Source organism: Echinops telfairi, unplaced genomic scaffold, assembly GCF_000313985.2.
Source record: "Echinops telfairi isolate 266 unplaced genomic scaffold, ASM31398v2 ScPeMD7_4;HRSCAF=17, whole genome shotgun sequence".
In the NCBI taxonomy this organism is placed as follows: Eukaryota; Metazoa; Chordata; class Mammalia; order Afrosoricida; family Tenrecidae; genus Echinops; species Echinops telfairi.
This window is the reverse complement of record NW_022103900.1, coordinates 23,891,857-23,916,190: the sequence shown is the minus strand read 5'-3', so window position 1 is coordinate 23,916,190 and position 24,334 is coordinate 23,891,857. Positions and strand designations below refer to the sequence as shown.

The following is a 24,334-nucleotide window of genomic DNA, read 5'->3' as shown; positions in this document are numbered from 1 at the left end:
AAGGCTTGAAGATAAACAAGCAGCCATGTAGCTCAGAAGCAACAAAGCCCACATGAAAGAAGCACACCAGCCTGTGTGATCATGAGGTGCCAAAGGGATCAGTTATCAGGCAACAAAGAACACAAATTCATATCATTGTGTGCTCACCTCCCTGATATGATCGCTGAAGACAAATGGGTGCATAAGCAAAAGTGGCGAAGAAAGCTGATGGTGCCCGGCTATCAAAAGATATAGCGTCTGGGATCTTAAAGGCTTGAAGGTAAACAAGCGGCCATCTAGCTCAGAAGCAACAAAGCCCACATGGAGGAAGTACACCGGCCTGCATGATCACGAGGTGTCAAAGGGATCAGGTATCAGGCATCATCAGAACAAAAAATCATTATCATTATGAATGATGGGGGGAGTGCAGAGTGGAGACCCAAAGCCCATTTGAAGGCCACAGGACATGCCCTTACAGAAGAGTCTCGGGGAGGAGATGAGCCAGTCAGGGTGCGATGTAGCAACTTTGAAACATACATCTTTCCTCTAGTTCTTAAATGCTTCCTCCTCCCCACTATCATGATCCCAATTCTACCTTACAAATCTGGCTAGACCAGAGGAAATACACTGGTACAGATAGGGACTGGAAATGGGGAATCAAGGGCGGATGATCCCTCCAGGACCAGTGGTGAGAGTGGGAAAGGGAAACATCAGACAGGGCAAGATATGACAAAACAATAATTTATAAATTATCAAGGGATCATGAGGGAGGGGGAGCAGGGAGGGAGGGGAGAAACAGGGAGCTGATGCCAGGGGCTTAGGTGGCAGGTGGAGAGCAAATGCTCTGCGAATGATGAGGGCAATGAATGTACAGGTGTGCGTTACTACCCAGCTTTTGGTTCTTCTCCTGGATTCCTCTGCTTATCTTTGACCATTCTCTGTTCATCTGATGTTCACTTCTTGATAAAGGCAGTAAAGTACACAAACGGTTATCATCTTGTTAACTCTGAACACCTCTGAAAATCAATTATTAAAAATACAGTTCTGGGATTTTAAAAATCAATGTGGGATTATGTAAATAACAGGGGTTTTAGTTTCATTTATCTGTGCAATTTTCATTATAGTTAGTAATGATAATGAAAGATTACTACTGGACTATGGACATCTTTTTCAGAATTTCTGTCCAATTTTAAGCAAGCCTATAAAATGTTCACATTTTGGTACCCACACTTCTCTGTTCACTTTTACCCATGTAAGGATCACAATTTCTTTTAAGACACAGTAACGGGTTTTTGTTTTATTTTTAAAGAAGAGATTCTGAATTTCAAATTAAGCTTGTAAAATAAGAGTAGTTTTTCTTCTAAGGAAAAAATAATAATAATAAAAAAAATCTTCAAAAGAAGCTAAGTCATTGAAAAAACCCCAAACCTAAAATTAAGTCCTCCCTTTTATTTATTAACTTAAACAGATTAAAGTAAACAAGAAAAATATATTTTAACAGAAACAAAGCATTGTTGATTGTTACTGTATTATTTATAATTTATTACTTATAAAAATAACTTCAGCTTTCTCATCATAATGATGACTGACTTAACTCTCTCCAGAAGCCTGGATACATAAGCTTTTCCTCAGGAAAGCATTAAAAAACACCAGTATTCTAACCCATATTTAAAATAAATTTTTTTTAATTTTTAAAAATCGGAAGGTGAAACTTTAGTAACAACTTTCAAATGTAAAACGTTATGGGGCCAAACATCAACTTCAAATATTTGTATATTCTAAGTAACAAAGAATTGCTTAATGTTCAGGTAATTTATAAACTGCCAATTACAAAACAATGGATTGTACATTTTTCAAACTATTAGTACATATCCCACATCATATATTCAAATACCCAGGGGGAGATTTTTCTACATTAATAAAGGTAATGCTACTACCAACCTTCTGGAATTCCATTTAATATACCAAGATTTCATATGAAAAAGCAGAAGTTACTTTTTCATATATAAAAGTATACGTATGTACCCAATGTAGAAATCTGAAGTTAGACAAATTCTTTGGCAGAAAATATTTAATTATAAGCCAATCTTAAAATAAATACAATCATGAGGCCATGGACAGAAAAGTGAAGAACAACACCTACAGTTCTTAACAACATCAAAAGTCATCTCAGCACACAGACTTTAAAACATGTTTAGACTATCAACAACCTGCAGCACAACAATCATAACAGTATGGCAAAAATAAAATTATTTTTAATGTAAGAGGGAGAAACTTCTGCAGGTATAAAATTTCACAGATAAATGCCAATGTACATTACTTATATACATGTTCCATGTTATATTATTCCAAAAGTACATTACTTGAATTTAATTGGCTGGTCCCCATTTAGTGAGTGTGTAGTATTTTTACTGGTTGAAAGATTTACGTTGAACTTAGCTTTCACAATTCAGATGACAATTATACAGAAAATATTTACACAAACTTTAAAATAACGGTTTATTAAATATAGTTTGGGAGGGAAAAGTGAGATTTGCCACACACACACAAACATTAACTATAATCAAGAGCAGCTTTGGAAATGTTTTCTATGTGTTTTTTCTTTTCTATTTAAAGCACAAGAGATTTGTTCCCCCAAAAAGTAAGGTGCCATTTTAGAATATTTTTTATAATTATACAATTGAATTCACACGGAAGGAAAAACCAGATGAGTTAACACATAAAGTATCAGGACTAATATTTTCTTTGGAGTAGTTATGTCTGAAATAAAACAATGATAGAAATCAGGTTTCCAAATATGTGTTGTTGTTTGTTGCTGTTGATCTTTTTAAAATTTAGACCAAGTACCAAATAGACAATTTTGCTCTAGGACACAATTCCTTTGAGAAAAGCAGCATACTGCTAATCAAGTTTCTATAAATGGTAAAATATAGAAATCCTGTTTCCATATAAGTAACTTTAAAAAAATTAATTTCCAGTTTTTCTCTATCTAAATATTATATACCTGTTAGCATATTTATTTGCATTTTCTACATTGTGTTATATAAAAAGTTGGTAGATGGTCAAGTAATGTGCAAATTTTTAGGGACAAAACCCAACCCTATTGGTTTTCAACCTAATTCCTAGTCTGGGACTCTAGGACGGCTATAAAATAATTCAACATGTAGCTGTCAAAAAAACTGTTTTCATAGTTCTTTATCAGTCCAATTACCTGCTATTATCCCACAGACTCAGAATTACTCTGAAAGGTCAAATTATTCAACAGGCTGACATACCAATGGCACTCAAATCGCTTCCCTTAAAAAATCCACATGCCCAAAACCACATACTTGTCATCAAGCTTGGCATATATCACATCAAAATGTGAGGAATGTCTCGTGGCTCAAATTCACCAGTGGCCCGTGAAAAGGAGGCGCAGGATCTCTGCACAGGACATCACACGGAGAAAAACAAGGGGCCCGTACCTTCGTTAGAGAATGGCTGGGGTCAAAGAAAAGTGACCACGGACCTTGTGGTGGGGAAGCAAACGCTTTTCCTCAAGGAACGGGAACGGTTTGGGGACTCCTTCACCCACTGTTCACATGACTTGGGAGAGGGGGTGGGTCTGGCTAAATGTTTTGTCATACATCTGCATTTATATGGTCTTCTCTGTTAATAATAGAAAACATTTTTTTCTTTCTTCCAAATTGCTCTTGCTTCTGTAGACAATTATATGCTAATTATTACTCAACATAACACTGAGAGCAAAACTGACAGTACTGCAAACACAACTGCAATTTAAGGAGCCAAAAGGAAATACTTGGCAAGCTAAATGCTTACACAAAAAGATGTTCGAATTTTAAAATAATAGTGTGTGGGAAACTGAAGGGGGGAGGGATGTACGGACAAAAAATATTTAAAGGTTTCAGTGCTCTCCCAATGATGATGTTTTAGGAGGGAAAGATGAGTTTCTTCAAAATAAAATGTTTACACTTGTAGCTCATGTTGTTTAGTGTCACAGGGCTACTTACTGGGTGTCCAGATTTATGTAGCGAGATCTTAAAGTCAGACAAAACCAGTTGGAAGCATCTGTAAGTTCCCTCGATCAAAAGTTTGACTTGGAACAAACTGGACTGAAAAAAGCTCTTTTATGACCTTAGTAGAGTAAGGTAGGCCTTTGTGCTTGCTTTATTCATGGTCCCTTTGAGCTGAAAGAAAACATTAAGAATATTTTCAGGTGAGCATCATCAAAGTTGAGTGACACACTTATGAATGCTTTCAAGATGCTTGGGTCGCTCCTACAGGAGAGGCTGCTGGTGATAATTTGTTTGCTGCTGTGTAACTGAATGAGCTGGAACAGCCAGCGGAAAGCCTGCTACTTGCGGCAAGCTGGAAGCAGTGTTCTGGTACGATGACACGTCCATAGCCATCCCCATCTGCTGTGGGTACACAGCCGTGCCAGGGGCTGACGGAAGGTTAGAGTTCTGGTTCATATACGTGGGATTGGAGACAGAGTCTTGTCCAGTGCTGCACACAGAAATATAAAACAGAAAAGCATGCTTACTTTATATTGCTTAAGTTACAGTGAGCCCATAACCACGACAAAATAAAAATGCTTTTCCCATCTTTGTTTATGTAGCACTGCTATCTAATAATGGCTTCATTAGTTGAGCTATCAGATACTGACAATATCCTATTTTTTTTATATTTGGTAAGAAGAGACATGTACTCAGGAAGAAGAAAAATACCAGATTACAAGGTCTATTTAATCTCTAACTAGAAACATTTCAAAGTCTTTTCAAAGTGCAAACCTTCCTAGAAGTGAAATCCTAGGTTCATGGCCACGCAAACGGAGTCCCAAGCTCGGAGCTGAACCATCTGCCCTCACTGCCCCTTCCTCCATCTCTCAGTGGAGCGCAGAGGGAACGGGCTCATCTCCTCACACCCATTTAGCCTTTCCTTTGGTAGGACAGGCTTCACTTTCAGCCTGACTCTGAGAGACAGACGAAACTAAATTCCTCCATAAAAATAACAAGCAGAAAAAAAAATAAGCAGAGAGACTAATATAATCTGGACTCTATCCTCAGGATAGCCCTGCCCCAGAGTTTACTAATTAGCTCTACACACACACAAACACACACACACACACTCTCTCTCTCTCTCTCTCTGCAGGACGTCTGTTTATTCCTGTTAACTACAATGGCATATATAATTTAAAGGATGAACATAATTTAAGAGGATCCCTGGTGGCATAGTGGATATGTGCTGCGTGTCCATTGCAGAGTGAGCAGTTTGAAACCAGCAGCGGCTCCGTGGGAGAAAGTCGAGACTTTCTACTCCCATGAAGGGTCACAATCTTGGAAACCAACGAGTCGGGTTCGACTCTGTCCTGTAGGGTAGCTATGAGTTGAATCAATTCGATGGCAATGAGTTTGGTTTTGGTACATAATTTGAAATTATACCAAATATACTACTTGCAAATATAAGTAGATATCTAAACCACTCGTTTTTCCTCCCATAGTTCCCATGATAACAAAATTTTACATTTTAACTAAATACCAATATACACCCACTGACTGCTTCATAGGTTTCTTTTTCAGATAACATTTAAAATCACACTCGTGGGATTTAAGAATGGGAAGAGATCTTAGAAATCATATAAAAAACCAAACACATTGCTGTTGAGTTGGTTCCAAGTCACAGCGACTCACAGGGTTTCCAAGCTGGCGTGTCTCTCTGCGCAGAGCAGCTAGTGGGCTCCATCCACCCACTCTTTGGTGATCAGCTAAGTGATTACCACTGAGCCACCAGGACTCCTCCAGAGACCATCTACACCCGACCACGTTCAATGAACACTTTGTTTTGTTCAAGCACAATGGACACACAGTAAAATTTAGACATAATTCTCAAGATGGGGTAAATAGCATTAAAAAAGTAGACCAAAAATTCTATAGCTCAAAAATACACGCTAAGGGTCAAAGTATTTAGTTTTCTGATTTTTAGGAATCTGTGCAGATAAAAAGATATTGGGGACTATTCAGCTAGGCTGATCACAGCACATTGCAAAAGAGATAGGGAATTGGTGAGGCTCGCTTTATTTTGTTCCAGGGACCCACACTATGCACAGATGTCTGGCAACCATCTCAGTCTGGGTAGCAGAACTAAGAGCAGCACCATTCTGCCTTTGTATCACAGGCCCAGGAATAGGCAGCTCTCGAACTGCAGAGTAAAAGATTACAAAGAAAATAGGCCATGTATTGTCATTCTGAAAGTCTATGAAAAACGAATGGATGTTGTTATCAAACGTACCTTAAATACGGAGTCTGAGCAGGTTGTGTTGTCACCGGAGAACTCACACTTGGAGGCAGAGATCTCAGTGGGCCAATCTGATCTCGAACTAGCGGGTAGCTCTGGGCAACTGGGACTTGGTGAATGTTTTGACCCATGTAGTTTCCACCATGTGACTGAACTGGGTAGGCCTATTAACCAAAGAGAAAAAGTTAACTCACTAATCTGCATATTTAAAACTTTGAGACTTCAATGAAATTAAATATTATAGTTCTTTGGGGAGCCATCAAGATGGCTCCATCCACCTAGTACAGAAAGGGGAGGATTTTCAAATCAAAGCACATTTCAAGTGCTTAGCTATATATTTTTTTATTTTACAGGTGCGGTTGGAGGGTAGGACAAAAGAGGGAAGGCAAGAAGTGGACTACTTTTGAGGATTAGATTCGATCTAGGTTCTCCAGTACTCCATATGAGGTTTCACTGTGAGGCCACAGGAAACCAGACCCTCCCTTGAGGAGTGTCTGCCCTCACTTTAGAATGGCACATTGGAAAGACACTTCAGGACTCTGAACAACTAATGGTGTATGACCCCAACTCCTCTGTAAAAAACTAAAACTTAATGTTTATGCTAGAATAAGACCTTCTGGATATTTCAGATGGTCCTGTGCGTGAAGCGTGCAGAGATAGAGGTTCTTCAACAAATCAAACGGATAGAAATCTAACGTTTTTAAAAACAAAAAACGAGTTGTACTTAGCAAAACACAGATATATAAACAATATGCAACTTAACACAAACATCCGGCAGAGAAATGAGAACCCTTTTCACACACAAGGAAGCAGTACAGCACACGGGTCTACCATACAACAGTGTCGGCATTCCGTTTGCTCATTTTCACCGTGGAAACAAGTACCTTAGAAAACAGAAGACTGAAGATCCCCCAGTTGTCTTTTGCACGGAGATCCTTGTAATGACTCGCATCATTTCCAAAAGTTCAGGGCATGGCATATGTGATAAATGCATCTTATCTGATATGACAGTTACCATAGTAACTATTCTTTTTTTACTGAACAATTATGTGTGTCGTGTAATCTAAATTATGCACCCACATCCTACCTTTTCTCATTGCGGTCTCCCTCACATGCTACTTTTCATAAGTTAAAATGACTTTGCTCAACCAAGTTCATTCTGAAATTCAATCACTAATTTGCTAAAACGTGAAAAAGGCTTTCCGAATGGGGATACTGCTGAATACAGGTGTTCACTTCACTTTGCAGGCACGGCGAGCGTGTGAAATGCTGGGAACCACGAGGCTGCTTAGGAACGGCTGTGCAGCCTGCCATTCGAGCCTGTATCATCACACCCTCTCCAAGATGGACTGTTAACCACTTACACCACACATCCAGGAAGAGGACATATGAATCCAGCTTTTGAGAACAAAATGAGTTCAAAAACAAAGCTTCTTAGTAATTAATGTAAGTCAAAGACAGTTTGCAAGACATGTTTAAGTTTGCTTACTAATCAGCAGGTACAGAATCACTTAAATCACTTTGAACTTATAAAAGCACATGAGGAACCAGAAATCCCCTCATTTACTTAAAGGTCTTTTCTCTCATGTACAAGCTTTGAACTAAGCTACATTCACCCATATATCAGTACCTAATTTGTTCTGATGAATCATAATCGGTTAGCCACTATTTCTCGAAATTACCCAGGTAAGTTTTATTCACAGAACTTTTAGGACTGTTTAAAAACAATTTTAAATTGACAATTTTTTTTTTTTAATTTGAAAAATGTTCTCAAAGAACATGCTCACCTGCCCTGGAACCCCAGCTGACGCAGGTGGGTAATGTGCGGGATGGTGGAGCTTTGAATAAACCGAATATACTGGTGCTTCATTCACCAATTTGTTATATAGTTCCACGGCTTCCAAGACTTTTACATTCAACTCAGATAATTCTGAATGCTTCCTGATACAGAAGAAAGTCACTTAAGTTTTAAGCATGTATTTAGCAAAATAAATTGTTTTTAAGTAAGCACATTGCTAGTGACATTGTAAAAGGTTCTTTGTATAAGCAATGAAAGAATATTCACACAGGAAAACTGGGTGGAGAGATCAGTTGGCCCTTGTGACTCCACACTGCTAGGAAAGTCCTTTTCTGGCCTCATATGACGCGATCAGTTTGGGTTCTGGGAGAATTCTGCTGCATATTAAAAACTTTCTATGGAACCTCAATTATGAAGACTAGTGGATTCTTTTTTTTTTTAACATTTTATTAGAGGCTCATACAACTGTTATCCCAATCCATACACACATCAATTGTGTAAAGCACATTTGTACATCGTTTCTCAAAACATTTTCTCTCCACTTAAACCCCCGACATTAAGTCCTCATTTTCCCCCTCCCTCCCCACTCCTCCCTCCCTCATGAGCCCTTGATAGTTTATAAATGGATATTTTGTCATATCTTGCCCTGTCCGACGTCTCCCTTCACCCACTTTTCAGTTGTCTGTCCCCCAGGGAGGAGGTCACACACAGTTCCATGTAATCGGTTCCCTCTTTCCTACCCATTCTCCCTTTACCCTCCCTGTTTTGCCACTCACACCACTAGTCCTATAGGGCTCATCCGTCCTGGATTCCCTGTATTTTCAGTTCCTATCTGTACCAGTGTGGCTCCTCTGGTCTAGCCAGACTTGCAATATCGAATTCGAGTCATGGTAGTGGGAGCGGGGAGGAAACATTTAGGAACTAGAGGAAAGTTGTATTTCTCATCATTGTTATATCACACCCTGACTGGCTCATCTCCTCCCCAGACCCCTCTGCAAGGGGATCTCCAGTGGCCTACTAATGGGCTTTGGATCTCCACTCCGCACTCCCCCCATCATTCACAATGGTAAGATTTTTTGTTCTGATGATGCCTTACACCTGATCCCTTCGACACCTCGTGGTTGCATAGGTGTGCTTGACTAGTGGATTCTTAATCTAGGTAGAAGAGTCCAACCCTTACACACAAATAGAAGAAAAATACTAAGGCTAATCCAAGAGCCATTTTAAAGTGTGATATGACTGAAATAATAACTCTCTTACACAAACACACACAATCACATACACTCATTTGTTTAATATCCATGAAGGATTTAGTGGAGAAAAAAAATTGTTTAAATAATTATGAAAACCCAAATGAATGCAATGTATATGTAAGCTAATCTCCGATTTGTTTTTTGAGAATATGAGCAAAATCCAGAAGTTACTGCACAACAAATAACAGCATTTTCATGTTTGCCCAAGAAGCTACAGAGCAAAACCTGCTGACAATTCTGCCTGTGTCCCTGGAGGTAACAAGGACATTCTTGCAACTGACAAGTTTATAAAAGCTAAATGGCCAATTTTTACCTGTTCTAAAGCATCCATACTCTGTTTATTGAAAGTGATTTTTTAAAACATGCAGGCAATCTGAGGGCTATATTGTCTTACGTAATAACAACTCCTTCTTGCCCTTTAATATTATGTAAATTTGCCCTAACTTTGAAAAGACTGAACCAATCTCAACTCAATAAATTCACTCATTCATCACCTTCACTTGCTGCATGAGCAGTTTCTGAATCACTGAAAAGGCTGAGTCTGTTTTTACATTAAAGTAACGGCTAAATAAGAATCGTATGCATCTGTTCCAACTTACCTACAAACTAATTTCAAAGATACACTTAAGAATAGATCTCATTTGTATACAGACAAGAAACAGGCAGAAGCTGGCAGAAAGGTAAGCAGGTAAATAACCTGAAATGAGTCCTATCAAGACCTGTCACTTTTCTTCTCTCGGAATCTGTTACTTTTCAACAACAACAAGAAAGGCATTCTTGTGCGTTCCCTCTTGTGCATGCAGGGCTAAACAAAGCAGATCAACTCTTGCTTCTGAAAACAGCACTCAATCAACCAGACAGGAAGCTTCCGAAATAAATGTTCATGCTTACCAGGCTGCTTTAAAAATGGAATGAAATAATAAAGATTTTTTTCCACAGGCTTATTGGGGTCCCTGTTTATGATTAAGAAATAACCAGGGGAATTTAGTCTACCTAAATCTTGACAATAAACTGGTGAAACACAGTAGACAATGAAAAGGTATGATTACGAATATCCAGGGTTTTGGAAGTTCTGTTTTATACCACATTGCTTTTATGAAAGAACTACATTAGCACCCATTTTCTCAACTGAAAGAAATCCAAATATTTTTCACTTAAAAAAAAAAGGAAAATAGCATGCAGCACTTGTCTTCTAGTGAGCTATTAGGCAACGCACACCACACCCTGAACAGTGAGAGTGGTGGCCCCTGGCCCCTCTCCTGGAAACTACACAGTTCATACATCATTTCTCCCTAATACCGACTAGAGATTTATCACATTGTTCCTGCTTTAACTGTTAAATGCTATTTTAGGTTTTATGTGGGACTTGGTGGGCTCCTTTGTGAGCCTGGGAATGCTCAAGATCTTTCCCATGTAAGCCAATGGGAATGGCTTCTTCACCTTTTCCCATTTTGACTTAAGAATGTTTTCATAGAAGCACTGTAAGTTTCAGACAGTAGGGGTGATGTGTACTATATTTGAAATCAACTCAAACCAATAAAAACTGCTTTTTGAGCTGTGCCCAATATGTTATTGGATAGAAAAAAATCAAGCAGAAAGAACCTGTTATCTACTGTGGAGTCAAGGCCAAGAACATGAAAAGTGACAAGCAACCTAAGGCAACATATAACCAGGTGGAGAATTTCATGAGACACAGGAAACCCACTACAGTAGAGAGATCGAGTTGCCAGCGGTAAATCGAAAGGCTTTCTGGAGAAGCTGGCACCTTCAGAAAGATGGACAGGCAAAGTACGGATTAGCAGGAAGAATCTGGCAGGTCCCGGAGAGGTAGACAAAGCAATGAGCAGAGTACAACAGGGAAGAATGAAAAGAAAAGAAATAAAAGCATCTTCATCAAGGCAGTGGGTAAATAAAAACGAGACTAGAAAAGCCTGAAACATATTAAGTCCAGACCATGCACCTTGCTCATTAATATAGATATTTAAACTTTTGTGGAGTAAATTACGTTTTCCTAATGCAGTTCCTTACAATTTAAAAATGCTACAAAGACGCAATCTGTAAAATTAACAGATAGTAAAATACAAAATTTAATTGTCTGAGAGCACTTTTCTTCATAGGCGTAAGGAACTGCTAATTCTTTCTGAAAAGGTATCCAGATAGAAGAGGACTTTTAATCATCTTCAAGTTTTTAACATGTAATTTGCACCATAAATTGCTTTTGAAATGTGAATTCTGTTTACTCATCTCTGAAGGCCAAGGACGAGTCAACAGGAATTTGCAGAAAACCAGAAAGCATTTTCCAGAATACCAGTTGCATCGACAGGCAGTGGCCATCCAGTAAGAACTCGCTAGGTAGTCTAATCCAAAACTGATGGGAACTAATTTAGAGCGGAGCTCTGGCTCAAAAAATAGGCTCACATCAGAAAAGGTTGCTCTGTATTTAAATTCTTCTAGGCGTTACCTTGGAAGCTCTTTCCATCAACAAAAAGGATCATGTGTTCTGCATATTATGAGTTTCCAGGTCAAAAGATTTATCAATGATACTGCTTTTCCTTGTACAATGTGTGGATACTTTTAAAAACCAATCTCATATTAAAAGACATTTTAGTTACTTCCAATTTTGTTGTAATGTATATATATATAAAATCAGTTTATTGGCAGCTTTTACCACAATCCATACGTACATCCATTGTGTCAAACACATTTGTACATGTTGCCATCATTTTCACAACATTTTCTATTTGAGCCCTTGGTATCTGCTTATTTCCCCCCCCTCCCCAACCTCATAAGCCCTTGATAATTCTTTTTTTTTCCATGTACTAACCGCTGTCTCCCTTCACCCACTTTTCTGTTTTCCATCCTCCAGGGAGGGAGTTATATGTCAATCACTGTGCTCCGGTCTCCCTTTCTCCCCCCACCTTCCCCTTACCCTTCTGGTATCCCTACTCTCATTATTGTTCCTGAGGGGTTTATCTGTCCTGGATTCTCTGTGTTGTGAGTTCTTTTCTGTACCAGTGTACATGCTCTGGTCTAGCCGGATTTGTAAGGCAGAGTTGGGGTCATGACAATGGGGGCAGAAGAGGAAGCAATAATGACTAGAGGAAAGTTGTATGTTTTGTCGGTATTATACTGCATCCTGACTGGCTCGTCTCTTGCTTGTGACCCTTCTGTAAGGAGGGGATGTCCAACTGTCTACAGATGGGCTTTGAGTCACCACTCCGCCCTCCCCTCATTCACACTGATATAATTTTTGTTCTGGGTCTTCGATATCTGATCACATCAACACCTCATGATCACACAAGCTGGTGTGCTTCTTCCATGTGGGCTTTGTTGCTTCTCAGCTAGATGACCAGATACTATATCTTTTGACAGCTGGCCACCATCAGTTTTCTTCACCACATTTGCTTATGTACCCACTTTGTCTCCAGCGACAGTGTTGGGAAGGTGAGCATTACAGAATGCCAGGTTATTAGAACAAAGTGTTTTTGTGTTGAGGAAATACTTGAGTAGAGGCCCAATGTCTGCCTGCTACCTTAACACTTAACATATAAATATAAGTACATAGATGTATTTCCCTATAGTTATAAATATATTTATATATGTACATGCCTGTATTTAGACCTTTATAAATGTCCTTTGCCTCCTAGCTCTTTCCTCTATTTCCTTTTACTTTCCTCTTGTCCCACTATCATATTCAACCTTTATTCGACTTTCATTAATTCCTCTTGACTACACTGCACTTGATCAAGCCCCACCAGGCATCCTACACACTCCTCACCATTGATTTTAGATCACTTGTTCCCTTGTCCCTGGGTTTGCTGGCACCCGCCCCTTCCTTGCCACCCCTACCACCTCTCCCATGTGCCCCCCAGAACCCCATTGTTTTCTGATGGATACCCTAAGAAGTGAAATTTTGCATACATACATATTTATATATTAACTATGGGCTAGAAGCTACTAGGTTGATAGGACATGATTTTTTAGGTTTCAGAAAGGATTATAAAATTTATGTCTTAGCCACACCTACAGTGATACAAACCATTCTTTAATATCTTTTCCAATCTGATTATTCACTTATCATTACTATTCTTAATTAAAACCAGTGCAGAGGTCTAAGCAAACATTGTTTTTCCAAATTAAGAAAAAAAAATGAAACTACCACCATATTCATTAACTGTGACATGCATTCATTTTTCAATTGAAAGTTGTTGGGTTTTTTTTGGGTTGCTTTAATTATGGAAAATGCCCATGAACAAAGATCACAACCTTCAGTGACTGGGAAGAACTGTGTCACTACATTTCTCTAGCAGAAGAACTTGAGAAGTATACAGGCTGACTCCAAACGGCTTTGGTCCTTCCCAACAGCTTAAACAACAGGAATAGAGGACAGGACTCTGAGATGTTATCCTGTCTTCTATTCACAATGGATTTCCCCCACCAAAGAAAACTCCGAAGAGTCAGAAAGGGGGGTGGGGGGGGCGACGGCGAACTAGGACATGAATTCAAAGCTCTGACATTTAATCATTCAGTGTTGCTGCTCTTTCTAAGGAATAGTGAGACTAGGTAGGAGGTCTAACAAAATTAAAAGGGCAACAGAAAGACAAAAATTTAGGAAAAGCAATAAGAAGACTTGTGTGGCACTGGGTTTAATTTAACATGTACTGTTTTTGTCATTGTCGTTGTCAGATGCAATCAAGTCAGTTCCAACTCAAAGCAGCCCTGCATACAAGAAAATAAAACAGTGCTGGCCCCATGCCACCCTCACAGCTGCTGCTGTGCCAGAGTCTACTGTTGGAGCCACTGTGTCAATCCATCCCATTAAGGATCTTCCTCTTTTTCACTGCCCCTCTACTTCACCAAGCATGATGGCCTTCTCTAGGGACTGGTTCCTCTTGAAGACATTGTGCAAAGCCATACTGACTGCCTTCCAACCTGACGGGCTCAGCTTCCGGCATCAGATCATGGAATGTGTTGCTATTATTCATAAGGTTTTATTGGCTAATTTCTCAGAAGCAGATCGTCACGTCCTTCTTTCTGGTCTCAGTCTAGAAGCTCCACGGAAACCTGTCCACCATGGATGACCCTGATGATATCTGAACCACTAGCGGCACAGCTTCCAGGATCACAACAACAAGCAAGCCACCACAGTCCATCAAACTGACAGGAGTGGTGGTCACAAGTACTAGGGAATTTCACTTGAAATGTTTACAAGTACAGGCATCCCCAGATTTTTGAAAGTTCATCTATGCCACTTCACTTTTAGGAAAGACCTACTTTGGTACCTGTTTTCATTAACTGAAAAAAATCTAAATAGGATTTCACTCCTTTATGAAAAAAATCAGTCAACATGTGTTTTACAGCAAGGTGCTAATAAGGAAGCACACACCTGGAGCAGCCATAGTGGTGGCACCAAGCTCATCTGTGGGAATCGCACTGCACATAAATTCTCCTTTATAAAGGCTGAGCATTTACCATTTGCGGTAGTTAAATAATACAGGGAGGGGAGGGAGTTCAGTCCATCAATCAGGTCGCAGCCTCATGACACCTCCTCAGTATCCTGACTTTTGTGCAACAGTGAGAGATACTGGGAACAGCAACCTCTCTGCCACTTCACCAGGACTCTGTCCACCGCCAGGGGCAGCCCCATACAGGCCAGAGCGCTGTCAGTTCCCTGCCTTGCTTTGCATCCACATGACTCTGCACTCATCAGCCTGTGCGTTCCCTGCTTCCCACTTCACCTTTCTTTGTCATCGGCTTGTAGCTACAGCTAAAGTCAGTCTGAAGAGGAGACAGCGAGCATTGGACTTTGGACTTGAGTTGGACTGGGCTGGGGCGCCTCCTTGATGTAAAGTTACTTCTTATATAGATGAATGTCACTGGTTTGTTTCTCTAGACCACCCAGCCGAAAACACCATAATTTTTGTGTTTACTAAATGTGATATTTTAGTTAGGTTCTGCATGTTATTTGGTACAATTTGGTAGACTATTTTGGTGATATGGGAATACTCAACAAAATAGCTTATAAAAATTCATTCTTCACTTTCACAGGACTTATAATGACCCAGACCCCTCAGGAATGAAGGTCTGGGTCAACCCACCAGGCAAAAAACCACAGCCAGCTGAGGTACTTGCTGAGGGCAAAGGTAATACAGAATGGGTAGTAGTAGAAGGTAGTTCTACCTATAAATTACAACCACGTGATCAATTGCAAAAGCGAGGTTTGTAATTGTCAATGTATTTTCTTTTTATGTGTTTATTGCATATCTTTCCTTCATTCAGGTATGATATATCAGATATAATTGGACTATGTTTTCATTTATATATATAATAGATGATTGATGATAAGTACAAGTGTGATTTCATCAATGTCCATAATTTATATATGTATATATGGCTAAGGAATTGTGTACAGGTGCCAGGTTGGCAAGGGGTGGATTGAGACAGTTTATTGTGCCAGCCTGGCTGATAAACACAGGTGGGATTGACTGAGGGGCGGAGAGATGGATGGCTTGGTGAGCCTTGCCTTTCTTGTCTCTCGCTCTGTGATCATCAGACCAGTGTGCGGCTGCCTTGCTTGTTCTGTGCCTCAATTTAAAGGCTACACAGCCTGTGGGATGCCTAGCCTGTGGACTGTGTTGCTGTAAGTTGAGGTCCCTTTAAGACTTCTCTGGAGCTGAGGACTGGCGACTGGTGACCTGCCTTGTGATTGGCTGCTGTGCTGACATAACCTAGCTCTCTCTACAAAAGGAGGAAGATCTGGCATCAGATAGAGACTTTAAGGACTGCTAGTCTCTCAACTTTCTCTCACGAACATGAGTTGCACTAAGCCATTTATAGTGCTTCTACTTTAACTGTTTATTTCTTGTATTGTATATTTATCTGTATATGATTTAACATTTCATTTCTCGTTATATATTAATTATCTTTATAAATAAATATATTATATTCTCAGGAATTTGGTTTTATCTCTCTAGAGAACCCTGTCTAACACAGCCCCCAAAAAGCACACACAAGAAAACTACACTTTTTATTGCCTGCAAGAGAAATCTTACCTATCGATCTCTTCAAGTTTTTCATCTATCATTGGACCCATCTGTTGACAAATATCTATAAACATAAAAAAATACTTACAAATCTAGAATCATAAGCCAGTTTCAGTAACTTTTAACAACAAAGCAACTGGTAATATCCATTGCCTTGCATAGTACATAGAGTTGTAATTCTATGGTAAAGAAAGGACTTCAAAAGATCTAGTTTCAACAGTATTTGGCTCCAATTATTAACATCATGTGATCAAAGGCAAATTCAAAATTTAGTTAGAAATCCCACCATGTCCCTTGGGATTATTAATTAAGCTTACAGATTAAAATTTGGAATGATCAAAAAAAAATTTGGAATGATCTCAGAGTCTTAAAAATACCTAGAAAATGATTTATATTTATGCCACTTCAAGTTACTTATTTTATGTATCTCTAAATGTAAATATTCATATAACGGACAGCATAATGTTCTATATTCACAGCTAAATTTCATTGTATAAAAAACCAGAAAGATGTATTCATTTACTAGGGATTTTTCTTCTAGAAGGCAGGAAAAGCATCTAAGAACTTTGTTTTAATTGCCTCAAGTTTTCTTAGTGACTAAAATATACATCAGCATTCTATGACTACATTACAAAGTTAACAGTGTTCATGTATAATTCTGACTTGTACAATGATCATGCAAGAGAATTAAACAAGAATAAGATCTTCTAATATTTTGGGCCAACTAATCTAATATGCAGTTAGTTCTTAGTTCTCATTTCTCCTTTTATTGACTGAATATCTCTTCAGCCAGTTTCTCTGGTGGCCTTATAGAAAATACAAAGACTTCTTTGTAATACGTCATTATTTTCCTCAAAATACTTATTATTTTAATTGTCTATTCTCCACACCAGAAATTTAATTCAAAATTCTAGAAGCAAATATAAGGCAGAAGACAAAATAAACAGCTAGAAATAACGAAATGACACAAACTACTTTCTAATAGTCAGTAGTACCTTCCAAGTCCAAGAGGCCCGGGGAGTCTGGCTTGGAGTCTGTTGGATCTATACTCTGGAGTGCCTGCAGGGCTCGATCCATCTTATCCTAAAACACAGGAGGGCCTCTTAATAACTTAGAGTTTTCACAACAGTGAACATAAAGCTACTCTTTCCACACATTCTCCAGGACTTGACATACACTGTAGAAGTCTTGATTATTTAATTAGTAAATGAAAAAAGACAAAGCAACAAAAAACTCTACCTCATCTATGTAAACAGGCTCAGGTTCTGATTTCTTAGTTTCTTCCACATCATCCTCAATTACATTCAATTTGTCCACAGCTGCTATGGAAACAAAGTTTAGGTTCTTCAGAACTATGTTGATATTTCAGTTGTTAAAATTTATAAGTCGTCCGGGAATACCCATAAGGAAAACAGGAAGCTCTTTGGTCATTACATTCCATAGTCAACATACATGATCACATGTCTACTCAATCTTCATTCAGCCGGTCATAAGACAAAAACCGGCTTTGTACTTTGATGTGTCAGGCATTATTTTAGCCACTGGGTATAAACACCAGTGAATGAAACAGAAAAGAATCCTATGACCCTCAGTGGACTCATATTCTAGTGGAACAAGAGAGCGGTGTAAAAGCACTGTCGTTACAGGTATTTCCACTGGAGGGAATGTATACAGAAGAGAACAGATATTATCCATTCAGAGTTAAATTTATTACTAATTCTTACATTCTTCCTTGTTAAAAGAAAGTATTTCTTATATGAACAAAAAATAGACCTGACTTCAACCTAACTTTGAAAATAGTTAATATAACAATACAAAATAAAATGCTTTCATAGATTGAAAAATTTATATATATATATAAAGATATAGAAAAAAATACATGTACAAGGGGGTACCAAAAAAAAACAAACAAACTCAAGAATTGCTTTGGGCAGAGCAGAGCTTCTAGTACACATTTTTCCTGCTAGGTGAGCATCAGGCAACTCGCTCTGAGTTAGTGCACCCAGTGGTGTTGCCTGGGAAGGTTGTCTCTGGCCATAGTAAAATTTTTCAAAAAGCAGTTTTGCCAAAAATAAAAAAGCAGTTTTGTTCAAACTTTCTTTTTTTGTGGTGGTCAATTTAAGAAAACAGCAAGCAAGTGTGAAATTTTGTTTCCTGCTAAGGAAAAATGTCGCAGAAACTGATGTGATGTTGAACACAGCTAACAAGCACAGTGCTATGGGGGAAAACTCAAGTGTGTGAGTGATTTTCTTGTTTTAAAAGAGATGAAATGTCGATTGACGACATGTTCTGGTCGTCGCTTAACTTCCCGAATGGACAGAAAACGACAACTCGTAGTGCATTTGGCGTTCCTTCCACCAGGTCAGACTGTTAATCAAGTTTTCTATTTAGAGGTTCTGAAAAGATTGCCTAAGAGTGTGTGATAAAAAAAAGGCCTGATTTGCGGAAGACGGGGGACTCGGTGTGCCTGTTTTTGGCAAAAAGCAGCATGCCTCTCTTGCCCCACACACCTGATCTCACTTTTTAGGACTTCTTTTTGTTTCACTGAATGAAGAGGGACATGAAAGGAGAGAAATTTGACGACTGCGAAGAGGTTAAGAAAAAAACAAGGGAGATGCTTTCAAGCCATCCAAACAGATGAGTTTGAAAAATGTTTCCAAGAAGGAAATCACAGATTTGACAAATGTATTAAGTGTAATGGAGAGTACTTAGATGGTGATAAGGTTGTTTTGTTAAAAAACTTAAATGCATAGCTTTTTAATAATTCCAGGGTCTTGGGGGTACCTACTCATATACAACATACTTAAATGTTCACTGGAATACTGCTAGAATGTATTTTATTTTAATACAGTAAATTTTGGTATAAATAAAATCATGAAAAAAGTATAAGAACTTTTTAGTTCCAACAGTCAACCATTTCTTTCAAATACTTGAATGTATTTGTAGAGTGTTCTCTAGGAGAATATGGCTTAAGGAGCAGAGTTCAGAATGAGTATATACCAGAGGCTTCAAAGGGTTCATGGAAAAGTATAGTTAGAAGATACTAGAATTATTTCACTAACTTTCTGAAGTCCTCTCTTTCTGACACTAGGATATTTTTTACTTTTAGGACTGCAGCTCAATCTCTCCAGTCTATGCCAGAAGAAATCTTCCACAAAGTGTTCCCTACGCATCATCTCTCAACTTCTTAAAAACCATATTCTCTCCAATTATAACAACTACTAGAGTGGAAATAAGTAGGCATCTATCTCAATTTATTTTCTCTGCATATAAAGATTATGCTATAACCAGTGTGTCACAATCACACAGCGTTTTCTCTAGAATGAGCACCAAAGTACCCCTCAGTGACCAGTGTATATGGACATTCAAGGTGAGACTGGCTGACTTTAGACTCCTGGCTCTATCACTTATTAGCACATAACCCTTCAGCCTAAGTTTATCTATGACAAAAACACCTAATGCCAGAGCTGTTGTGAGAATTAAATGGGATAATGCAAACAAAAGACTTAGCACATGCCTGACAAACAGTGCTGAGAACACCAGCAGGATTATTACCTGCTCCTTCACAGCCAGTCCCTCCTTATTCCCTGTACTGTCGATTGCTACAGAACCAAGAGAGCGCAGAATATCTAACCATGAACATGGGGGTCTTGATTAGGCTGCTTCCTATGCTTCAGGCTAAGAAAAAAAATCTGAAAAATTTTCTCAACTCTGGCAACCATACTCAGCACTCATTCACCAAGCCCTCACAAACCCACTCCTCCCCAACTGTGGGGTTAAGTGATATTTTCACTGCACTGACAAAAACTGCCTCTTTTATTTATGATTAGGGTGACTGAAATATTCAAATAGTCACAGATGTTTTTATGCCTGGTATTTAACTAACTTAACTCTCAGTGGATTTAAAATGTGATAAGGAAATAGGCCTTCAAAAAGTTCATGGGAAAATGGAATCAAATGATAGTGGAATTTTCCCATTAACTCTTTTAAAGCTCCCATGTAGTTTTTGGAATTGATCTGGTATTAGTTACATAAAACCCCCAAACAAACAAAAACAAACTCACTGCCATCGAGTTGATGCCCCTCACACCAATCCTACGGGTCAGAGCAGAACTGCGCCCGTGAGCTTCCCAGGACCACGAGGACCACAGGGCAACTCACAACCACTCAGCCACCAGGGCTCCGTGACCACCCCTTAAGCTGATAAAGACACTGGTGAAATTGGAATGCCTATCAGTTAATAATTTGTCTTAAATGCCAATCGACCTTGTACAGGTAATCCCTAATTTACAATAAATTCAGGTTACTGCGGACCACACTTAGAGTCATCTGATTTCTTTGAGTCCATCTTTGTAATAAGTCACTACAAAAATCAGAAGTTTAAAAGTACGTAAAACGCCCCTGCCCCGAATAACAGAAATGTGGGTGAAAGGAGACAACAGACAGTATAAGACATAAAATAACAATAATAATATATAATTTATCAAGGGGTCACAAGGGTAGGAAGATAGGGGAGGGAGGGGAAAAAAGATGAGCTGATACCAAGGACTCAAGTAGAAAGAAAATGTTTTGGAAATGTTGATGGCAACCTACGTACAAGTGTGCTTAATACAATTGAATGATAGATTGCTATATGATTTGTAAGAACCCCAATAAAATGATTAATAAAAGTATGTAGTATGTACTACATACAATGATATAGCATGTAATTTGCTGATATCATTCTCAGGCCAATCCCCAAAGACAAATAAACTGATTTATAAAGATACTGATAATAATAGACACCAATAAAGAAAACACACATGCACCAATTGACAGTGGAACCATCCGAATGGAGGTCGGTAGTAAGTTGAGGACAGCATGCACTAAAAATGAACGACAAAATTAAAATATAAATTATTTTAACTAATAAACTTAACCTTCTCTATGATTTAACTTACCTGCCTCAGACTCTGTGTTTAGGTTGGTTGTTACAAAATTAGATGGGAAGAGACCGATTCCTCGGTGATTTTCTCCTTTCCACCAATTGGCATCACTGAAAATATAGTGTAAAAATGTCATTTATGTCTCTGTGTTTATTGATGGTAAGCAGAATTTTAAAAAAAATTAAATTCAAGCTACTTTAAAAAATACTTGTTCATATGCTATATTTGATAGTCATTCTCTTTATTAAGACAGTAATAAAACAATCATACATATTCACAAACTTGGATGAAAAACCAATTCACAATTAATCTCATTTGGTTCTGGGCTTGTGCTACTGTCCTCTTTATCAACAACCCCAAGTCCAAAACCCACCACCCCCCTACCACACCAGCAACATCTCATTTATTTATGTATATGTATGTGCACACACACACAAACACACACACACACACACACACACACACACACACACTCGAGTATAAGCTGACCCAAATATCAGCCGAGGCACCTAATTATACCACAAAACTGCATAAAATTGTTCTGAAAAACCTCAGCTTATACTCGAGTATATATGGTATATATCCATGTCTAATTATCTATGCAGATAGCGATTTTGAAGTATTGTGTTCATTTTCTCTACTAATACTTCATAGTGTTTTCTCCCATGAGATCAAATTGAGTAATCTTCCTGTATGAGTTACACTTTTAAGAAATATTTTTGGGGGCTGGCCCCAATCTCAACTATGTGGAACTTCCCCCCACCCCCAAAGAATACACTTCAGAGGACAGCACGGAAGCTACATCTTGGGGAGAGGGGCATGTCTGATTAGAGCACACAGGAGAAATGAGGGAAGGAGAGTAAGTGGAATACATCCTGGCCCACCAAGCCCCGAGGACGATATTCCTGCTCAGAGAAGACAATGCAGAGAGAGGACCATAGGATCGGCCCCACCACGAGACAGGACATCGCTCACTGAACCATAGTGCTACAGCGGACAACAGTGGAGACAGTGTGGGAACGGTGCCTTATCTGACCCGATCACGCTGGGAAGAAACACTAAGGGCATGCAAAGCAGCAGCAAGGGGAGCAAAGCGATGAAGTCTCTGGGAATACCAAAAATAGACTTAGGGGACAGACAGAGTGTGGAACCCCATCAGACTCAACTAGAAAACACTCCTAAAAGTAAAAAAACAGACCAGAACTATTTAAAGCAGTGGTTCTCAATCTTCCTAAGGCCGCGACCCTTTAATACAATTCCTCATGTTGTGGTGACCCCCCCAACCATAAAATTATTTTCGTTGTGACTTTATAACTATAATTTTGATACTGTTATGAATCAGTTGATCCCTGTGAAAGGGTTACCAATCCCCAAAGGGGTGGCGACCCACAGGTTGTGAACTTCTGATTTATAGGCTTTTTCTTTTTTGTCATTGGCTTTATTTTTGTTGATTTTTTTTATGTTGTTGCTTTGTCTCCCTTTGTTGTTTTGCTTGGTTTTGCCTGTTTTTTTTCCCGCTTATTAATGTCTCTGCATGGCTATCTAGACAAGATAGGTGGAATAAACAATTCAAAGAAGAAAACAATGGGACGGAGGGTTCTTCTGGAAGGACACAGGAGTAGGGGAGGTGGGGGAAAGGAAGCAGGGGTGTCAACCAGCCCAAGGACAAGGGAACAACAAGTGAACTAAAATTAATGGAGAGAAGGGCATAGGAGGCCTAGTGGGGCTTAATCAAGGGCAATGTAAAAGCGAGGAATTACTGAACCTGAATGAAAGCTGAACATGACAGTGGGACAAGAGGAAAGCAAAAGGAAATAAAGAGAGAACATGGAAGCATAGGATATTTATATATATCGATAAACAGATCTATGAAAAATAAAAGAAATAAATCTATGTTCTTTTATTTATATGTTAAGTACTAAGGTAGCAGGTGGGCATTGGGACTTGGATCAAGTACTCCCTCAACACAAGAACACTTTGTTCTAATAATTCTGTGATGCTCATCTTCCTGACACGGTCACTGAAGACAAAGTGGGTGCATAAGCAAATGTGGTGAAGAAAGCTGATGGTGCCTGGCTATCAAAAGATAAAGTGTCTGGGGTCTTGAAGGCTTGAAGATGAACAAGTGGTCAACTAGTTGAGAAGCAACAAAGCCCACATGGAAGATGCACACCAGCCTGTGTGATCATGAGGTGTCGATGGGATCAGGTATCAGGCATATAAGACCCAGAACAAAATCATGGGCGGGGGTGGGTGCAGAGTGGAGACCCAAAGCCCATCTGTAGACAATTGGGCATCCCCTGTCAGAAGGGTCACAAGGAAGAGAGGAGCCAGTCAGGGTAAAGTATAGCACCATTGAACCATGCATATTTCCTCTAGTTCTTTAATGCTTTCTCTCCCCCACTATCATGACCTCAATTCTACCTTACAAATATGACTAGACCAGAACATGTACACTGCTACAGATAAGAGCCTGCAACACAGGGAATCCAGGACAGATAAACACTTCAAGACCAATAATGAGAATAGCGGTACCAGAAGGATAAGGGGAAGCTGGGGGGAAAGACATATAACCCCCTCCCAGGGGGACGAACAACAGAAAAGTGGGTGAAGGGAGACAGGATGATGTAAGATATGAAAATAATTTATAATTTATCAAGGGTTCATGAGGGATGGAGAGTGGGGGAGGACGGGAAAAACTAAGAACTCATATCAGGGGTTCAAGTAGAAAGAAAATGCTTTGAAAATGATGATGACAACATATGTACAAATATGCTTGACACAATGGATGAATGTATGGATTGTGATAAGTGCTATAAGAGCCCCCAATAAAAGTATTTAATAAAAGAGATATTTTTCTACCTTGAACTTATATATCAATTCTATATGTTTTTCTAATTTTTTTCCTTCATCCTCCTCCAATGTGCACATCTTTATTTATTTATTTTTTTTCTTTTTTAACATTTTATTAGAGGCTCATACAACTGTTATCCCAATCCATACACACATCAATTGTGTAAAGCGCATTTGTACATCGTTTCT

The 24,334-nt window shown here is 38.9% G+C and overlaps 1 protein-coding gene across 2 annotated transcripts in view; it reads right to left on the bottom strand.

The window, feature by feature from the left end:
* Positions 1-2,035: 2,035 nt before the first annotated feature.
* Positions 2,036-24,334, bottom strand: part of STAM2 (signal transducing adaptor molecule 2) — a 62,665-nt gene continuing 40,366 nt past the window's right edge. Inside the window, exons 8-14 of one of the 2 annotated variants that reach the window (XM_004703820.2) lie at positions 21,308-21,402; positions 17,607-17,689; positions 17,363-17,450; positions 16,377-16,431; positions 8,061-8,214; positions 6,268-6,437; positions 2,036-4,485 (exon numbers count right to left, since the gene is read on the bottom strand). In XM_004703820.2, the coding sequence (XP_004703877.1) occupies positions 4,257-4,485; positions 6,268-6,437; positions 8,061-8,214; positions 16,377-16,431; positions 17,363-17,450; positions 17,607-17,689; positions 21,308-21,402 (874 nt within the window). In that variant the 3' untranslated portion in view covers positions 2,036-4,256. The remainder of the gene's footprint in view (positions 4,486-6,267; positions 6,438-8,060; positions 8,215-16,376; positions 16,432-17,362; positions 17,451-17,606; positions 17,690-21,307; positions 21,403-24,334) is intronic. The other variant, XM_045299069.1, reaches the window with a different exon arrangement.